At 37.8% G+C, this 14,536-nt stretch overlaps 1 protein-coding gene across 1 annotated transcript in view; it reads left to right on the top strand.

The window, feature by feature from the left end:
* Positions 1–13,563, top strand: part of FAM241A (family with sequence similarity 241 member A) — a 76,084-nt gene extending 62,521 nt beyond the window's left edge. Inside the window, exon 2 of the mRNA XM_056803073.1 lies at positions 9,521–13,563. Coding sequence (XP_056659051.1) covers positions 9,521–9,766 — 246 coding nt within the window. The 3' untranslated portion in view covers positions 9,767–13,563. The remainder of the gene's footprint in view (positions 1–9,520) is intronic.
* Positions 13,564–14,536: the final 973 nt, after the last annotated feature.

Below are 14,536 nucleotides of genomic sequence, written 5' to 3'. Positions count from 1 at the left end.
AACTCATTTTTGAGTATGTTCCTATAACATGAAAATATGAAAAAGAAAAAGAAAATTTAAAAATTTGTGGCAAATAGAACTTCAAAAAGATCTCAAAGTTTGTTTTTCCTCTTATGTTTTCTTCTTATTCATGGCAAGATGAGAAATAGGAAAGAAAGCCATGTATTTTTTTGCAGTATGTCTTGATCCATTTTTTAGAAACTATGAGATTTCTAAGAATCACTTGGTATGCTTTAAATAAATATGAACAAGCAATGTATGGATTTGGGCAGCTATGTAGCTTAGTGGATAGAGATCTAAGCTAGAAATGGGAAGATCCTGGGTTCAAATGTGGCCTCAGACACTTTCTAACCCTGGGCAAGTCACTTAGCCCCCATTGCCTAACCCTTACCACTCTTCTACCTTGGAACCAATATTTAAGTATTGATTCTAAGAAAGAAGGTAAGGGAAGAAGGAGGAGAGGAGTAGAAAGAGAAGAAGGAGGAGAAAGAGAAGGAAGAAGACAAAGAAGAGGAAGAGATAATAATATGTGGATCAAATTAAAATAATTGAATTTTTAGCATGAGAGTTGTCATTTTACAATTAACCTCAAAGCCAAATTGTTTTATAATTTGATCTTCAGTGGGTCAGTGGATTGAGAGTCACACCCAGAGATGGGTGGTCCTAGGTTCAACTGTAACCTCAGACACTTTCTGACTGTGTAACCCTGAGCAAGTCCCTTAACCCCCATTGTTGTTATCATGTACAATGTTCTCCTTGTTTTCATTTTTCATCACTTTGGGTGGGTTTTGCCAGATCTTTCTGAAAGCATCTTCTTTATAATTTCTTACAGCCTAGTAGTATTCCATCACTATCATATACCACAATTTGTCCAGTCATTCCCCAGTTGATGGACATCCCCTTAATTTCTCATTCTTTGCCACCAGAAAAAGAGCTGCTATAAATATTTTTGCACAAGTAACTCATTTTCCCTTTTTTAAAAATCTCTTTGGGATATAGATGTAGTAATGGTATCCCAAGATCAAGGGTATGCACTATTTTATAGCTCTTTGGTCATAGTTCTAAATTGCCCTCCAGAACAGTTGTATTCAGTTCACAAATCCAAGAACAATACATTAGTGTTCTAATTTTGCCATATCCTCTCCAATATTTATCACTTTCCTTTACTGTCATAATGGCCAATTAGTTAGGTGTGAGGTGGCACCACAGAGTTGTTTTCATTTGTATTTATCTAATCAAAGACTGCTTTGGAACATTTTTTTCATATGATCATTGATAGCTTTGATTTCTTCATATGGAAACTTTTTATTCCTATCCTTTGACCATTTATCAATTGGGGAATGGTTTGTAGTCTTATAAATTTGACTTAATTCTCTATAGACTTGAAAAATGAGGCCTTTGTCAGGAAAATTCATTATAAAGCCTTTTTCTCAGTCAGTTGTTTCTCTTCTAATCTTGGCTACACTGGTTTCGCTTGTACAAAGTCTTTTTAATGTAGTCAGAATTATTCATCTTACATCTTATAATGCTCTCTATCTTTTGTTTGGACATAAATTCTCCACTTCCCATAGACCTGACTATGTTCCCCTAATTTACTTATGATAATACCCTTTATGTCTACATCATATACCCATTTTGACCTGTTGGTAGAGGGTATGAGATATTGATCTATTTCTAGTTTCTGCCATACCAATTTCCAGTTTTCCCAGCAATTTTTGTCAAATAGTGAGTTCTTATTCCAAAAGCTAGGCTCTTTGCTCTTAGTTGATTTCTAAAATCCTTTTTGGGCTCCTCCATTAATTCTTTTTGGGGCTTGAGAACAGTTAATATTTTTCATGGACACAACAGTATTGACTTTGTTGTCTTCTTCTGGGTTTGAGTCTACTTTCACCAAAGTAAAATTCTATATTGAGTTTCTTTTTTTGCTGTTTGCTCATTTTCCAACCTTTTTCTTTTCTTTTAAATTTAAAAAAATTGTGAAAGTTGGGCTATGTAATTCTGGTGAAGGGAGTGCTGTTCCAAGCTAAAGTTCTTTGTGCAGCTGCCTTTCAGAGGTAGTTCTGGGAATCTATTTGCTTTCAGTTCTTCCAAGGGAGTATGATGCAAAGAGAGGTGTGTTTAATATTCTCCCCACCCATGCTCTAGTCTGTGAGTAACCACAAGTACTCTTTTCCCTCCTTGACTAGGGTCGATGCTCCCTGCTTCTCTGTGGCCACAAGTTTTAGTGTGTTCTTCCTTCCCATTAGACCATAACCCAGGACTGAGACCTGGATCTGCATATGGACAATGCAACAAGAGTCTTGCACCCAAAGGAGCCTTATAATCTCCTTCTGAAAAGTTGTCTGACCTCTTTTACCATCTGTGTCTAAGAGTTCCAGAAACCTTTGCTGCTGATTCAACTATCCCCCAAGACCTGTGGCCTGTTATGGGGTCTGCAACCATGGTGGGTCCTGATGCCAAGGTGGAGCCTCCAGTGGGGCCTGTCTTGGTGTGCTGCTTTGCACTCCACTTCTGTCCTGGTGCAATAGATCTTTTGTGCTCACCTTGTAAGTTATTTTGGGGTGAAAAATTATTTCATCTATTCTTTTTTGTGGATTATGCTGCTCCAGAATTTGTTTTGAGGCATCATATCAAAGTTTTGTGGTAGAGATCATATAGGTTTGTGTATCTTCACCATCTTGGCTCTGCTCCTTCCCTCACCCCCCACCCTGGAATATAGATTCATTGATAGAACTTCCAGGGTTCTAATTATAGAAACTTTTCCTCTGTTTGGCTTTCAAAGTCCTTCATAATCTAGCTCCTTCTTACTTTTCCAGTATTTTTGTACATTATAGCACTATTTCTCCTACAAATGCCACTCCATGCCCTTTGCAATCCAGCGACACTAGTCTCCCTACTGTTCCTCAAACAAGACCTTCATCTCTGACTCCAGGCATATTGTCTGGCTCTCCACCATGTCTTGAAAGCTCTCCCTTCTCTCTGCCTCCTGGCTTCCTTCATGTCTCAGCTATAATCTTATCTTCTATAGGAAACCGTTCCTAATTCCCCCCAATTCTAATGCCTTCCCACTGAGACTACCCTCAATTTATCTTGTCTATAATTTATTTGTACAGAGTTGTTTCCATGTTGTCACCCTCATTAGATTGTGAGCTCCCTGGAGAGCAAGGACCATCTTTTGCCTTTCTTTGTATCTATATCAGCTTAGCTTGGCACCTGGCACATACTAAATACTAAATAAATGCTAATTGACTGGCTGACGCCCCTATAAGCATTACTTAAGTTGAGGGTTATTGCCTTGATTAAGAAGAGTTGGGGTTTTTTAATATTAGAATTTAAACCTAATAATCCTGATCCTAGAAAATTAGCCCTAATTAACCTAATTAATTAGCCCTAATCCTGAGCCAAGTTCCTTCACTCAGTGTACACTAAACCTCAGCCATGATAGAATATAAAATGATGAATAAATTATCCACACCATCAGCATCCTAGTTAATTATTGCTCCTGTTTCCAGACATTACTGCAGATTCCTTCAAATTGCTCATCCTAGAATTTGGCTATGTGAGTAAAGATTCTCTCCACTACCTACTAGATGACACCATGTCCCTAACTTATGGCCATCATTGGAAACATCCATAGGATCATAGATTTTGAGATGAGAGAGATCTTAGAGACTATCTAGTCCAACTCCCTCATTCTTTAGTGAGGGGATTGAGATTCATGGAGATTAAGCTATTTGCCCCAGGTTACACAATGAGTAGATGCAAATTTGAGCCCAGATCCTTTGTCTCCTGGATCTCTTTTCACTGTCTTGGTACCAGTAACAACCCAAATTGGCCTCACATTCAAATATCTTTGACATCCAACCTGGTTTAGAACTTGTTCTTAAAAATGTCTCCTTTCAGTACTTTGCTTTGTTTTCCTTAGTTTTTTTTTTATTTCTTTAAAAAAAATCTCACATTCTGTCTTAGAATCAGTACTGTGTATTGGTTCCAAGGCAGAAGAATGATAAGGGTTAGTCTATAGAGGTTAAGTGACTTGCCCAGGGTCACACAGGTAGGAAATGTCTGAGACCAGATTTGAACCAGCACCTTTCACCTCTGAGGGTGACAATCCACTGAGCCATCTAGCTGCCCTCTCCCCCACACCTGTTCTGTTTTCCTTAATTTCTTAACAAAGCTACCCTTTTAAATCTTTCAGGAAACTTCTGGATTTGTCAGTGGGTTGAGAATGCCCCTCGTAAATAGGAGTGAATTGGTAGCAGAACTGTGCTAGAGCTGGAAAGTCCAAGAAAAGATCAAGTTTGGACCAATAGCCCTGGAGAAGATTATGATTGCTACTTGTTAGAGATCATGTAGGAGGGATTTTTGTTGAGGCATGTGCTGGGCAGGATGACCTCGTCCCAGGTGCTGTGATTCTGAGAGGAAGGAAAATTCCAAATGCCAGATGTCCATTGAAAACTTTTCCATTTTAGTAGCTTGTATCGTAGGGAAGAGTCAGAAGTGGAAGACCGAATTTATGAATGACCTTTTAAGAATAAGGATGAGTCTCATGAGCCAGACTATTTGGATTAGTCAGATGGCATAATCAATTGCATGAGAACATTTTCTAGATCCTGGATAGTTCCAAGAGTTTCTGATCTCTACTGAAGTCCTCTGATAATTCTAAGAGCTTATGAACAGACTGGATATTGATCAAGTCTAAAAGAAGCCATAGTGTATATATATACTAGCCAATGTAAGCCAAAATGGAAACCCGTTAGGCAATGTTTGTGCTTTTTGCTGCCACCTTTAAAAAGAAATTTTTCCCCTTAAAGACCACTAAGCCAAAGAGTAAGATAGACAAATGGAATTATTAGGGTAGAATTTTCGTCTAGCAAAATACTTCTAAAAGAGGCCAACATTATGACTTAGGAATGTGAATAGAGAAGAAAAAAGAGCATTATTCAGAATTTATTTTGCTTATTTATCCTGTTCAGACTATTGGACAAGAGCCTAATCCCAAGAACTGAAAAACATATTATTATTTGTAATAAATTTTCACCTTCCTGACTGATGTGTGAGGAGACATTAAGCTACTGTTTTCTGTACTGACAAGCAGCAGACCAAGTTATTAGCAAGATTGCCCATTGTAACCACCAAACAAAGGGAAGTCTTTATTCTCAAAAGTATTATGGACTGTATTGAGCTCTTAAGCTTTGTAGGACTCCCATGGAATTATCAGCTATATTTCTTATAAGGAATTATACAAATTATTAGTAGAGAAACTGAACCAAATATAGCAAGATTTATGGTTACCAAGGGATACTGTAGAATTTTATATAAGAGCAAGAAGAAAGATATTGAAGTTCTTTCTGTACAAATGAAATGTATAGTCATCTCCCCCTCTCTAGCAGACTGTGGTCTCCTCAAGAACAAGGACCAAGGCTTCTTGAGCTTTATTTCCTATAAAGTGCCTGATATTATGCTTTGAACTGAGTAGATATTGAGAAAATACTTATTAAATGAAGGAAAATGGTAAGGGCAGTATACTTAAGCTTAAGAAGAAGAAAGATTTCCTAAGAGTAGGATAGTCAAGAAAAAAAAATTAAGGGAGTAAGTGGGATTTGATCTATGCCTTACAAGTGGCAGGGATTAAAGAAAGAATAAGTACAGGAATATTGATGACAGTAAAGGCACAAAAGATATAATGAAAAGGAAAAAATTTAAGTTGGCTTATCTGATGTTCACTTGGTGGTAAGAAATGAGAAAGGAAGTGGCTGGAAGTTTGATTTCATCAGAAAATTTCACAAGACTCACTCCACCTCCATCAACCAACCAGTCCCAGCCAAAAGGAAAAAGTAGTTCAAGTCAACTAGGTGGTCCAGAATTTAGAGTGCTGGGCTTGGAATCAGAAAGACTCATCTTCATGAGTTCAAATCTAGTCTCTTAGATACTTAGGTAGCTGGGTGACTCTGAGCAAGCCATCTCAGTTTCTCATGTGTAAAATGAGCTAGAGAAGGAAATGGAAACTCACCCCAATATTTTTGCCAAGAAAACTCTAAATGGACGCACAAAAAGTTGGACATGACCAAACCACAGCAACAATAAAAAAAAAAATGAAAAATAAAAAAAGACAGTTCAGTTTTCCTGGTCTGCTAACAGCCAAAGTCATGGAAAACTGCTGAGGATCTCATCTTCTACAAATATAGAATATTCCCATGACATAAGGAAATTGTACTTTTTGTATTTTTTACTGTGCAAATAATTACATGCACACAACGTGCAGGTTATTGTTTCTCTTTAAAAAGGAAGAGTTGAAGATGCCTCTCTGTTCTCTGTGTATTATTGATTTATCAGGAGAATGAATCGTTCTTTGAAAAAATAGAAATACTTATACAGAAGAAATGAAGGGAGGAAATAACTCTGAAGAGGCATTGAGGGGAATCCAGGCTCACTCCAAGAAGGCTGGTCAGTAGAAAAAGAGAAAAAACAAAAGCCACTGAAGTATTGTAACTCTGAAGTAAGTTTAAGGTTCTCAAAACAGTGTCCTCTGCTAGGATGAAGATGAGGATCCATAGGTGACCCTCAAGAAAGGGGACACATCACAGAAAGAAGGGATGGGTCATGGGAGCTGACAATTTCTTTGCATTTTCAAAATAATATTGTATTTATAGCTTTTGGTTTTTACATCACCAGATTTTTTCCCAGCCTCCCTCTACCTTCCCCTACCAGATAGCCAATGCATATAAACAAATAAGTATAATAAAAATAGGAATAAGAGACAAAAAAACCCCAGCAAACTTGATCATGACATCAAAAAAAAAGTCTGAAAATATAGGCAGTGTTCTAACTTCATGGAATGAGATGGGAGTGTCTTCTCATATCTTTATTGGGTCTTGTTAAGGATAAAATTAGGATTGTTGACTAAATATATTATATTAGTGGTCGCCAGACTTATAAGGGTAAAATTAGGGTTGTTGACTGAATATATTATATTATATTATATTATATTATATTATATTATATTATATTATATTATATTATATTATATTATATTATATTAGTTGTTGCCAGGGATTTAAATTCAATCCCAATAAAATACTCAAGTCAGTTTGGGATTTTTATGGTGGTTTAATTACAATAGTAGGAAGAAATTAAGAAGAGATAGAGGAAGGGGCATAAGATTTCTCCAGCCTAGCCTAAGCTAAGGGAAGTTCAGAGACCTCAGTCATGAGGCCTCCTCCAAGATTTAATCTAGCTTGGCTTCCAGCCACAAGGTCTCCTCCGAGATGAGGGGCTTCCTCGGAGGATAGTGCTTTAGGAGGTCAAGGAAAGGAGGAATTGGCCTAACCAATCCAACCCTCAGGGAAGATGCCTCACTTAAATCATGCTACAGAACAAAACCCCACAAGAACACTGCCATGAGCTCCCAACACTGAACCACAAGAGTCCAACGTCCCCGAGCGAGCCCATTGTCTCTGAGAGAGCGCACACACAGGAAGTGATGCGAAATAGACAGTTCTTTACATCACTTTCTGCGTCTCATATGTACCAGTGGTAGCTTAAGCTTGGCTTAGGACAGCCCAGGGGGTCTGTCGGTCGTATCTGATTTGTCACTTGCTAGCACATGTTGGTCATAGGCCATCCTCCTCACAATTAATACTTAAGTGGGGGTGTAGACATTCCTGGTTGCTAGAATTCTAAAGACTAAGCAGGGTGGAGTAAAACTAAAATTCACGGTCTGTGCTCGACAGTTGCTTACTGAGGGGTATGAATTCAGCCTCCTGGGCCATGTATCTCAAACATGTGGAGAGCTTCCTGAGATATGCCACCTAGAGACAAATAATAATAATAATAGCTAATATTTATATCGTGCTTAATGTGTCCCAGGCAATGTAATAAGTGCTTTACAATTATTATCTTGTTTGATCTTCACAACAACCCTGGGAGGTAGATCTTTATTTTTTATTTATAGGGAATCTAATGCTAACAGAACTTAAGGGACTTGCCTAGGGTCACATAACTAATAATTGTCTAGGCTGAATTTGATCTCAAGTCTTCCTGACCTAAGGTCGAGAGCTCTATCCACTGTGCTACCTAATTATCTGCTTCTAGTGATGTTAATAGAACTAATTGGGGTATTATTGGTTCTAAAGTCTTGGAGCACAAGGGCTGTTTTTGTCACTAATGTTAGCTGACAGTTATTTGCCCTTCATTTTGAAGACCAGTAATGCCATAGACTGATGTCTTGACTTGTACATGAATTGTATTTCAGGAAGACAGACTTGCACAAAGTCATGAAATAAAGTGGTAAACTGAGGTGAATCTGGGGTGCCACTTAAAATAGAATATAGTAAATTGGGGGAAACTTTCTTGTTGAAATATAGAAAAGTAAACTGAGGGGAACTGTTTCTTGTTGCAATGACTGCTCTACTCTCTGGCTGTGACTAGAGAGAGCTACTAGAGGGCAACATAGTCATCAGCCTTTCTCTCCCTTCCAAAGTCACTCTCAAGACCAGTGGCATGACAGAAGTAAGGACAACTGGCAGTGATCTAGGATGCAGCGGATGACCTTGGTGTCTTTGATGTCTGACCAAGCTCTGAGCACTCCAAAGTATATATACTTCTACCACCTTTATGACCGGGCATTGAGACTAATTATTCTCGTCCACCCCTCTTGCCAGGGGCAATCTTGGAATAGATATCTCCTTAACTCACTGACAGATTTGTGGCCCCTCGGGTTACTCTCAACCTGGTTTAGCCCATCACTGGGGTGTTGTTACTGTGCATGTCATAGCTTCTTGGAGCCATAGGTGGCAGAAATTTGGACCTTCATCTCACTCCACTTTGCATCTGTTGCTCCACCTGGTTTCAACTCCACTGAACAAGATGCCTCCTCCCTTGTGTTCCTTCACCCAATTTTTCTATTTCTCTTCTATATTATCCTCCCTTTTTTAGTATAAGCTTCTCAACGGCAAGGACTGTCTTTTGTCTTTTAATTATATTCCCCAGAGCTTAGCACAGTGCCTGGCATTTAATTAGCATTTAATATTAGATTATTGGATTGGAAGGATGGGTACTTTCCACCTTTTTTTAAATTTTTATTTAATTAGTCAATTTAGAACATTTTCCCCTGGTTACAAGAATCATGTTCCTTTCCTCCCCTTACCCCACCCCCTCCCATAGCTGACATGCAATTCCACTGGGTTTTACATGTGTCATTGATCAAGACCTATTTCCATATTATTGATGTTTGCATTAGTATGATCATTTAGAGTCTACTTCCCCAATCATATCCTCCTCGACCCATGTAATCAAGCATTTGTTTTTCTTCTGTGTTTCTACTCCCACAGTTCTTCCTCTGAATGTGAAAAGCAAAGATAGTAGCAATTCTGTCAGAATATAAGACAGATATTCTTACATTTGTCACTTGTGTTTTCGAAATGTGCTTAGAGCAGTACAAAATTTTGTGCATATGGCATGATTATACTAAATTGTTTTAAACTTCCCTTTATTCATTTTCCCTTTTTCTTATTTACAGAATGTAGAAGAATCACAAAATCAATGTGTGGAACCTGTTGTAGACGACTGCAAAAAGATGGGAACCCTTTTTGGTGAACTAAACAAAAGCCTAATCAACATGGGCTTCACAAGGATGTATTTTGGAGAACGGATTGTAGAACCAGTAATAGTCATTTTCTTTTGGGTGATGCTGTGGTTTCTTGGCCTACAAGCCCTCGGACTAGTTGCTGTTCTTTGCATTGTCATTATTTATGTACAAGAGTAAAATGTAGCTGACTCATGTGTGGTTTTGACATATGGAAGCCATGTTATATGTTGATGGATATTTAAACAAGTGAGAGCTACAGAAATCTGCTTTGTTAAAAATTATGTCAGCCATTTTTAAATCAAATTTATAAATGGATGTTCTTTGAAAATAAAGTCAACTCTTCATCATAATTTTCAGATAAACCAGACCACCGTTTCTCAGTGAAGGCTTTTGCCTACTTATTGAGCACTAATCATAAACACTACTACTCCAAAATAGCACAGATGATATGATATTTAGATCTATCATTTCTATTCCTTGTCAATCTTTTAGAGGGAAAGAAGGTAAAGTAATATTTTACTTGAAGATTATTCCCACTTTTATTTGGAGAATATTGGATTTCAGTTATCTTTACCAACCCCAACCCCATGAGTAAATGAAAGTTGGCTTTATGACTATCTTTCTCTTGTGATGGAAATTAATCATTCTAGTTCATTTTCCAAAAGTTAAAAAGAAAAAAAAAAGATATACTCTTGTTAGAGAAACTACCCAAGTGGAGTGAAACTTCATTAGGCCTGGAACCACTTCAGTGTGTCGTCATTGAAGATTTTAGAAATTTTTGGTGCTGGTGAGTTCTTTGTTAAACCGGAAGTCACACTAGCCAAGAAGAAGCTCAGCTGGCTACATACCTACTCTGTGGCATGCCTAATTAGGCTGTGGTATTTTCTTCTATCCAACAAGCTTGAGTTTTTATTTGTTATTTTCCATGGGACACTTTCAGTATATTTTTTTCACAACTTTTACAATTTTTTATAGTTCTTTTTTTAACTGCTACTTTAAGATATAAATCAAAATCTGTTTCCTAACTGGACAATTGAGTGTGTTTTCCCTAGCTTGTTCCAGAATCTGCCTGCATCTTTTTCTTTTTCTTTCAAAAAGAAATAAATATTTCACATATATTTAGAAAAAAAGATGTACAATATTAAATTTGGAGTTTAATAATCATTCTTATACATGCAGCAAGACCAAATGTGCAAATCCTCTAAATGGAGAAATAAAGTAATTGAAAATCTCCTAAGAGCATAGAAAGCTAAATCTGAATCCGGGCCAGAAGGTGTTAAAAGTACAGTGTATTTGTCTAAATGTTGACTTTTTTAAACTTACGACTTTTTTATTTTTACAAAATGTCTTTGTACTCTTATTGTGTGCTTACATTGAGTTTGCAAATATTTTTATACTAACAAGCATACCCATTATCTACCTTACTAGAAGTGTAAACTGTCTGAATGTGTATTTTCATTTTATTCATCAGTACAGTTTAAAAAAAACAACAGAGATTATGGGAATTTGTAGCAGTATCAAATATTAATAACTACATTCTTTGGGAATGCTGCTGAGAGTTTGAATTTCAGAAATACAACATGCTTTTAATAACAGCTCTGGTCCCACCAGTGCCTAATGGTAAATCTATTTTTCAAAGTTATTTTTGTTATAAATTATTTAGTATCCTCTCAGCACTATACATTGCCCCGTTGTGCTGACAGGATGTGTGTGTGTGTGTGCGTGCGTATGCCTGTGTTTGTGTGCATCCAATTAGATAAAGTAAGCAGGCATTTTGCTATCTCCTTTCCCTCTTCTGTAACTACATACCGTGGTATACCATCAAGTACTATCAAGGAGAGGGAGGGAGAGAAAGAAGAAAAGCTAGTCAGTAGTGTATTTAATAGAGACAAAAAGATGTTGCCCCTGGGAAGTTTTGGAATGCAGATTATACTCATTTCCCTAGCTAAAAGAAAATCCTATAACCCTGTCTGGTCATGAAATAAAGTGGTTCAGGGAAAGGATACTGAGTCAACTCAATCTAGAAATGTAGCTGATTCAAGGAATTGGTGTCATATGCAAATAAGAAGTATAATAATTACCACAGAATTTACCCGTTTTTATTAGCCCTCAATTTTTAAGAGGAGATAGGGAAATAAAATACATATCTTATATCAAATGTAGTCAAACAAACAGACCATGGATGAATAAATTTGTTTTCTTTCCAATAAAATATCAGGCATAATGGGGAATTTTGTTTATATTTTGTCTTATTTCTTAATCAGTCAGAAATATGGTACTTTCTCTATTCTCTGCCTACCACTACAGGGGTTCTTAACCTCAAGTCCATGAAAACTGATATATTTTGATAACTGTATTTCAATAAATTGACTTCCTTTGTAATGCTATGTGTCTTATTCTGTGCATTTAAAAACATTATTCCAAGAAATTGGCTGGAGGTTTCACAAAACTTCCAGAGGAGTCCATGATACTAAAAAAGCTTAAGAACCTTTGTGTTATCAGTATAGCCATCCTTCACTTTCTTTTTTTTTTTTAATTCTTATCTTCTGTCTTAGGATCAAGTACTATGTATTGGTTCCAAGGCAGAAGAGCCATAAGGGATAGGCAATGAGAGTTAAGTGGTTTGCCCAAAGTCACAGAGGAAGGAAGTGTTTGAGACCAGATTTGAACCCAGGATCTCTGGGCCTGGCTCTGTCTCCACTGACCCATCTAGTTGCCTCTGCCATCTTTCATTTTCAGTGATATAGAATACATTTCCTGGTTTTTACTGATATCTTTTTAATATTGGGGAGCACGGGGGAATCATATAAAAGGATAAAGAGAAGCCCAGTGTACACTGAATGCCTACCCATACATACCCCTGCATCTATTCTATTGGAGAAACATCTCGTGGCCGCCATGCTGCTTTGGGCCCAAGCACTTGGGTTAGAGAATGCTGTCCCAGCTAGTACACCAGCTAATTTGTTTCTATCAGGTTACTCTCTTGAGAACTTGCGCATCACTAAGGGACCTCAACCTATGAGATAAACTGACTGTTAACAATATTGTTGGGAAGGTGATTTGCAACCCAAGCAATTACACAGGAAGAAGACTCATGAATAATCACTGCTATAATTGGGGACTAATTATCCAGTTTACAGATTATCTGCAGCTCTCAGTTCCCTTAGGCCTTTAGGAAGGAAGGGAGAGGAAAAAGGTAAAGCTTGAAATCAGGTTATTTCTGTCTTGTATTATATCTTTAATAAAAGATTTGCTCTGAGGGACAGAAGTTAATTCTTAAAAAAAAAAAAAGGCTAAGGGTCCATCTGTAGTCTTATAGTCATAGAATCCTAGAGCTAGAAAGACCCTTAGGGAGCCATCAAGTCCATCTTCCTGTCTCATGGATGAATCTTGTCTTTAATAGCCCTGACAAGTGGTCATCCACCCTCCATTTATTGATGCTTTCTCTGGAACCCATTAGCTCGAAGTTGTTTGTACTTTAAAATTTTATAGCTCAAAGATACTCGTACGATGCAGAAGGGGAATGTATTTAGCCATATGTTGTCATTTAGGAATCTTGTTGACTTTCTGTTGGAAATATATAACTGTCATCCATTGGAGCTGGGTCTTCACAATACTGCTACTATGTCAGAGCATATTTCAGGGGGAAATCCACTCTGCAGGTCGCGTTAAATGTTTCAGCACTGTTTGTAATGTGTATCTCAAGGGGAATCATTGTCACAGATATTATTTAAGGGATACTTTTTTAATGTTACTTGTTTTACAGTGTGTCCCAGGAAGCCTTCATCTGCCAAACATTTTTTTAATTAACACTGAATAGCCCAAATACTGCTATCAGGGCTGATGGTTCTTGTTACCAAACTGCCGTATTAATTCTTCACCAGAATGTCTTGGTGGTCCAAACCACTTGTGTTACAAAAACTTCTATACAAAATTCTTTGTTATCCTTTCTAATAAAAGATACTATGCTACAATTCTTTATTGTGTTCTCTCTTTTAATAGCTTAGGTGTTGTCCCACCTATCAGTTCATAGCTGTTACCCCATGCGTCCACTACAAAAATGGCCCAAATCCACAGCACCTTGGGCAGGGGTGTGGGGGGAGTGTTAAGTCATATTTGGAACTTTCTCAGTAAAGGTACTGGAGTGGTTTGCTGTTGCCTTCTGTGATTCATTTTACAGATGAGGAAACTGAGGCAAATAGGGTAAAGTGACTTGCCCAGGGTCACACAGCTAGAAAGTGTATGAGGCTGGACTTGAACTCACAAAAAATGAATCTTCCTGATTCCAAGACTGGCATTCTATCCACTGTGCCACCTAGCTGCCCTGCCTCTATCCAGGACCCAAATCATTTTCCTCATTTCCTGCTGCTATCACCAAAGGTCAAGAACAGTGATGGTGAGCACTAATTCCCTAGCAATCGTTCAATGAGAATAAACAGGTGTGTCTCTAACATCCCAGGTGAATCTTCCTCTAGAACTTCTGCCAGGTGTGTGACAGTAGAAACTAGAATTTTTATGAATGAATGACACCAAAGACCTCTGAGCTTTGGGGCAAGGGGCGCCAAGGGGAGAGAGCACAGTTGTGGTGCCTATTATGTTCTCTGCACTATGCAAAGCACTTTTCCAAATAAAATTGCACCTTCTGTCTTAGAATTGATACTGTGTATTGGTTCTAACGCAGAAGAGTGGTAAGGGCTAGGCAATTGGGATTAAGTGACTTGCTCAGGGTCACACAGCTTAGAAGTGTTGGAAGTCAGATTTGAACCCAGGACCTCCTATCTCCAGGCCTGACTGTATCCACTGAGCCACCTAATTTCACCCGAGCTAAGCACTTGTTAAAAGTATCCCATTTGATCCATACAAGCCAGTAACGTAGGTGCTGTTATCCTCCCCATTTTATAGTCGGAGAGACTTAGCCAAACTGGTTAAGTGACTTGCTCAAGGTCA

This window comes from Monodelphis domestica, chromosome 6, assembly GCF_027887165.1.
Source record: "Monodelphis domestica isolate mMonDom1 chromosome 6, mMonDom1.pri, whole genome shotgun sequence".
In the NCBI taxonomy this organism is placed as follows: Eukaryota; Metazoa; Chordata; class Mammalia; order Didelphimorphia; family Didelphidae; genus Monodelphis; species Monodelphis domestica.
The sequence above is the reverse complement of the archived record's forward strand: the minus strand, read 5'-3'. Positions and strand labels throughout refer to the sequence as shown.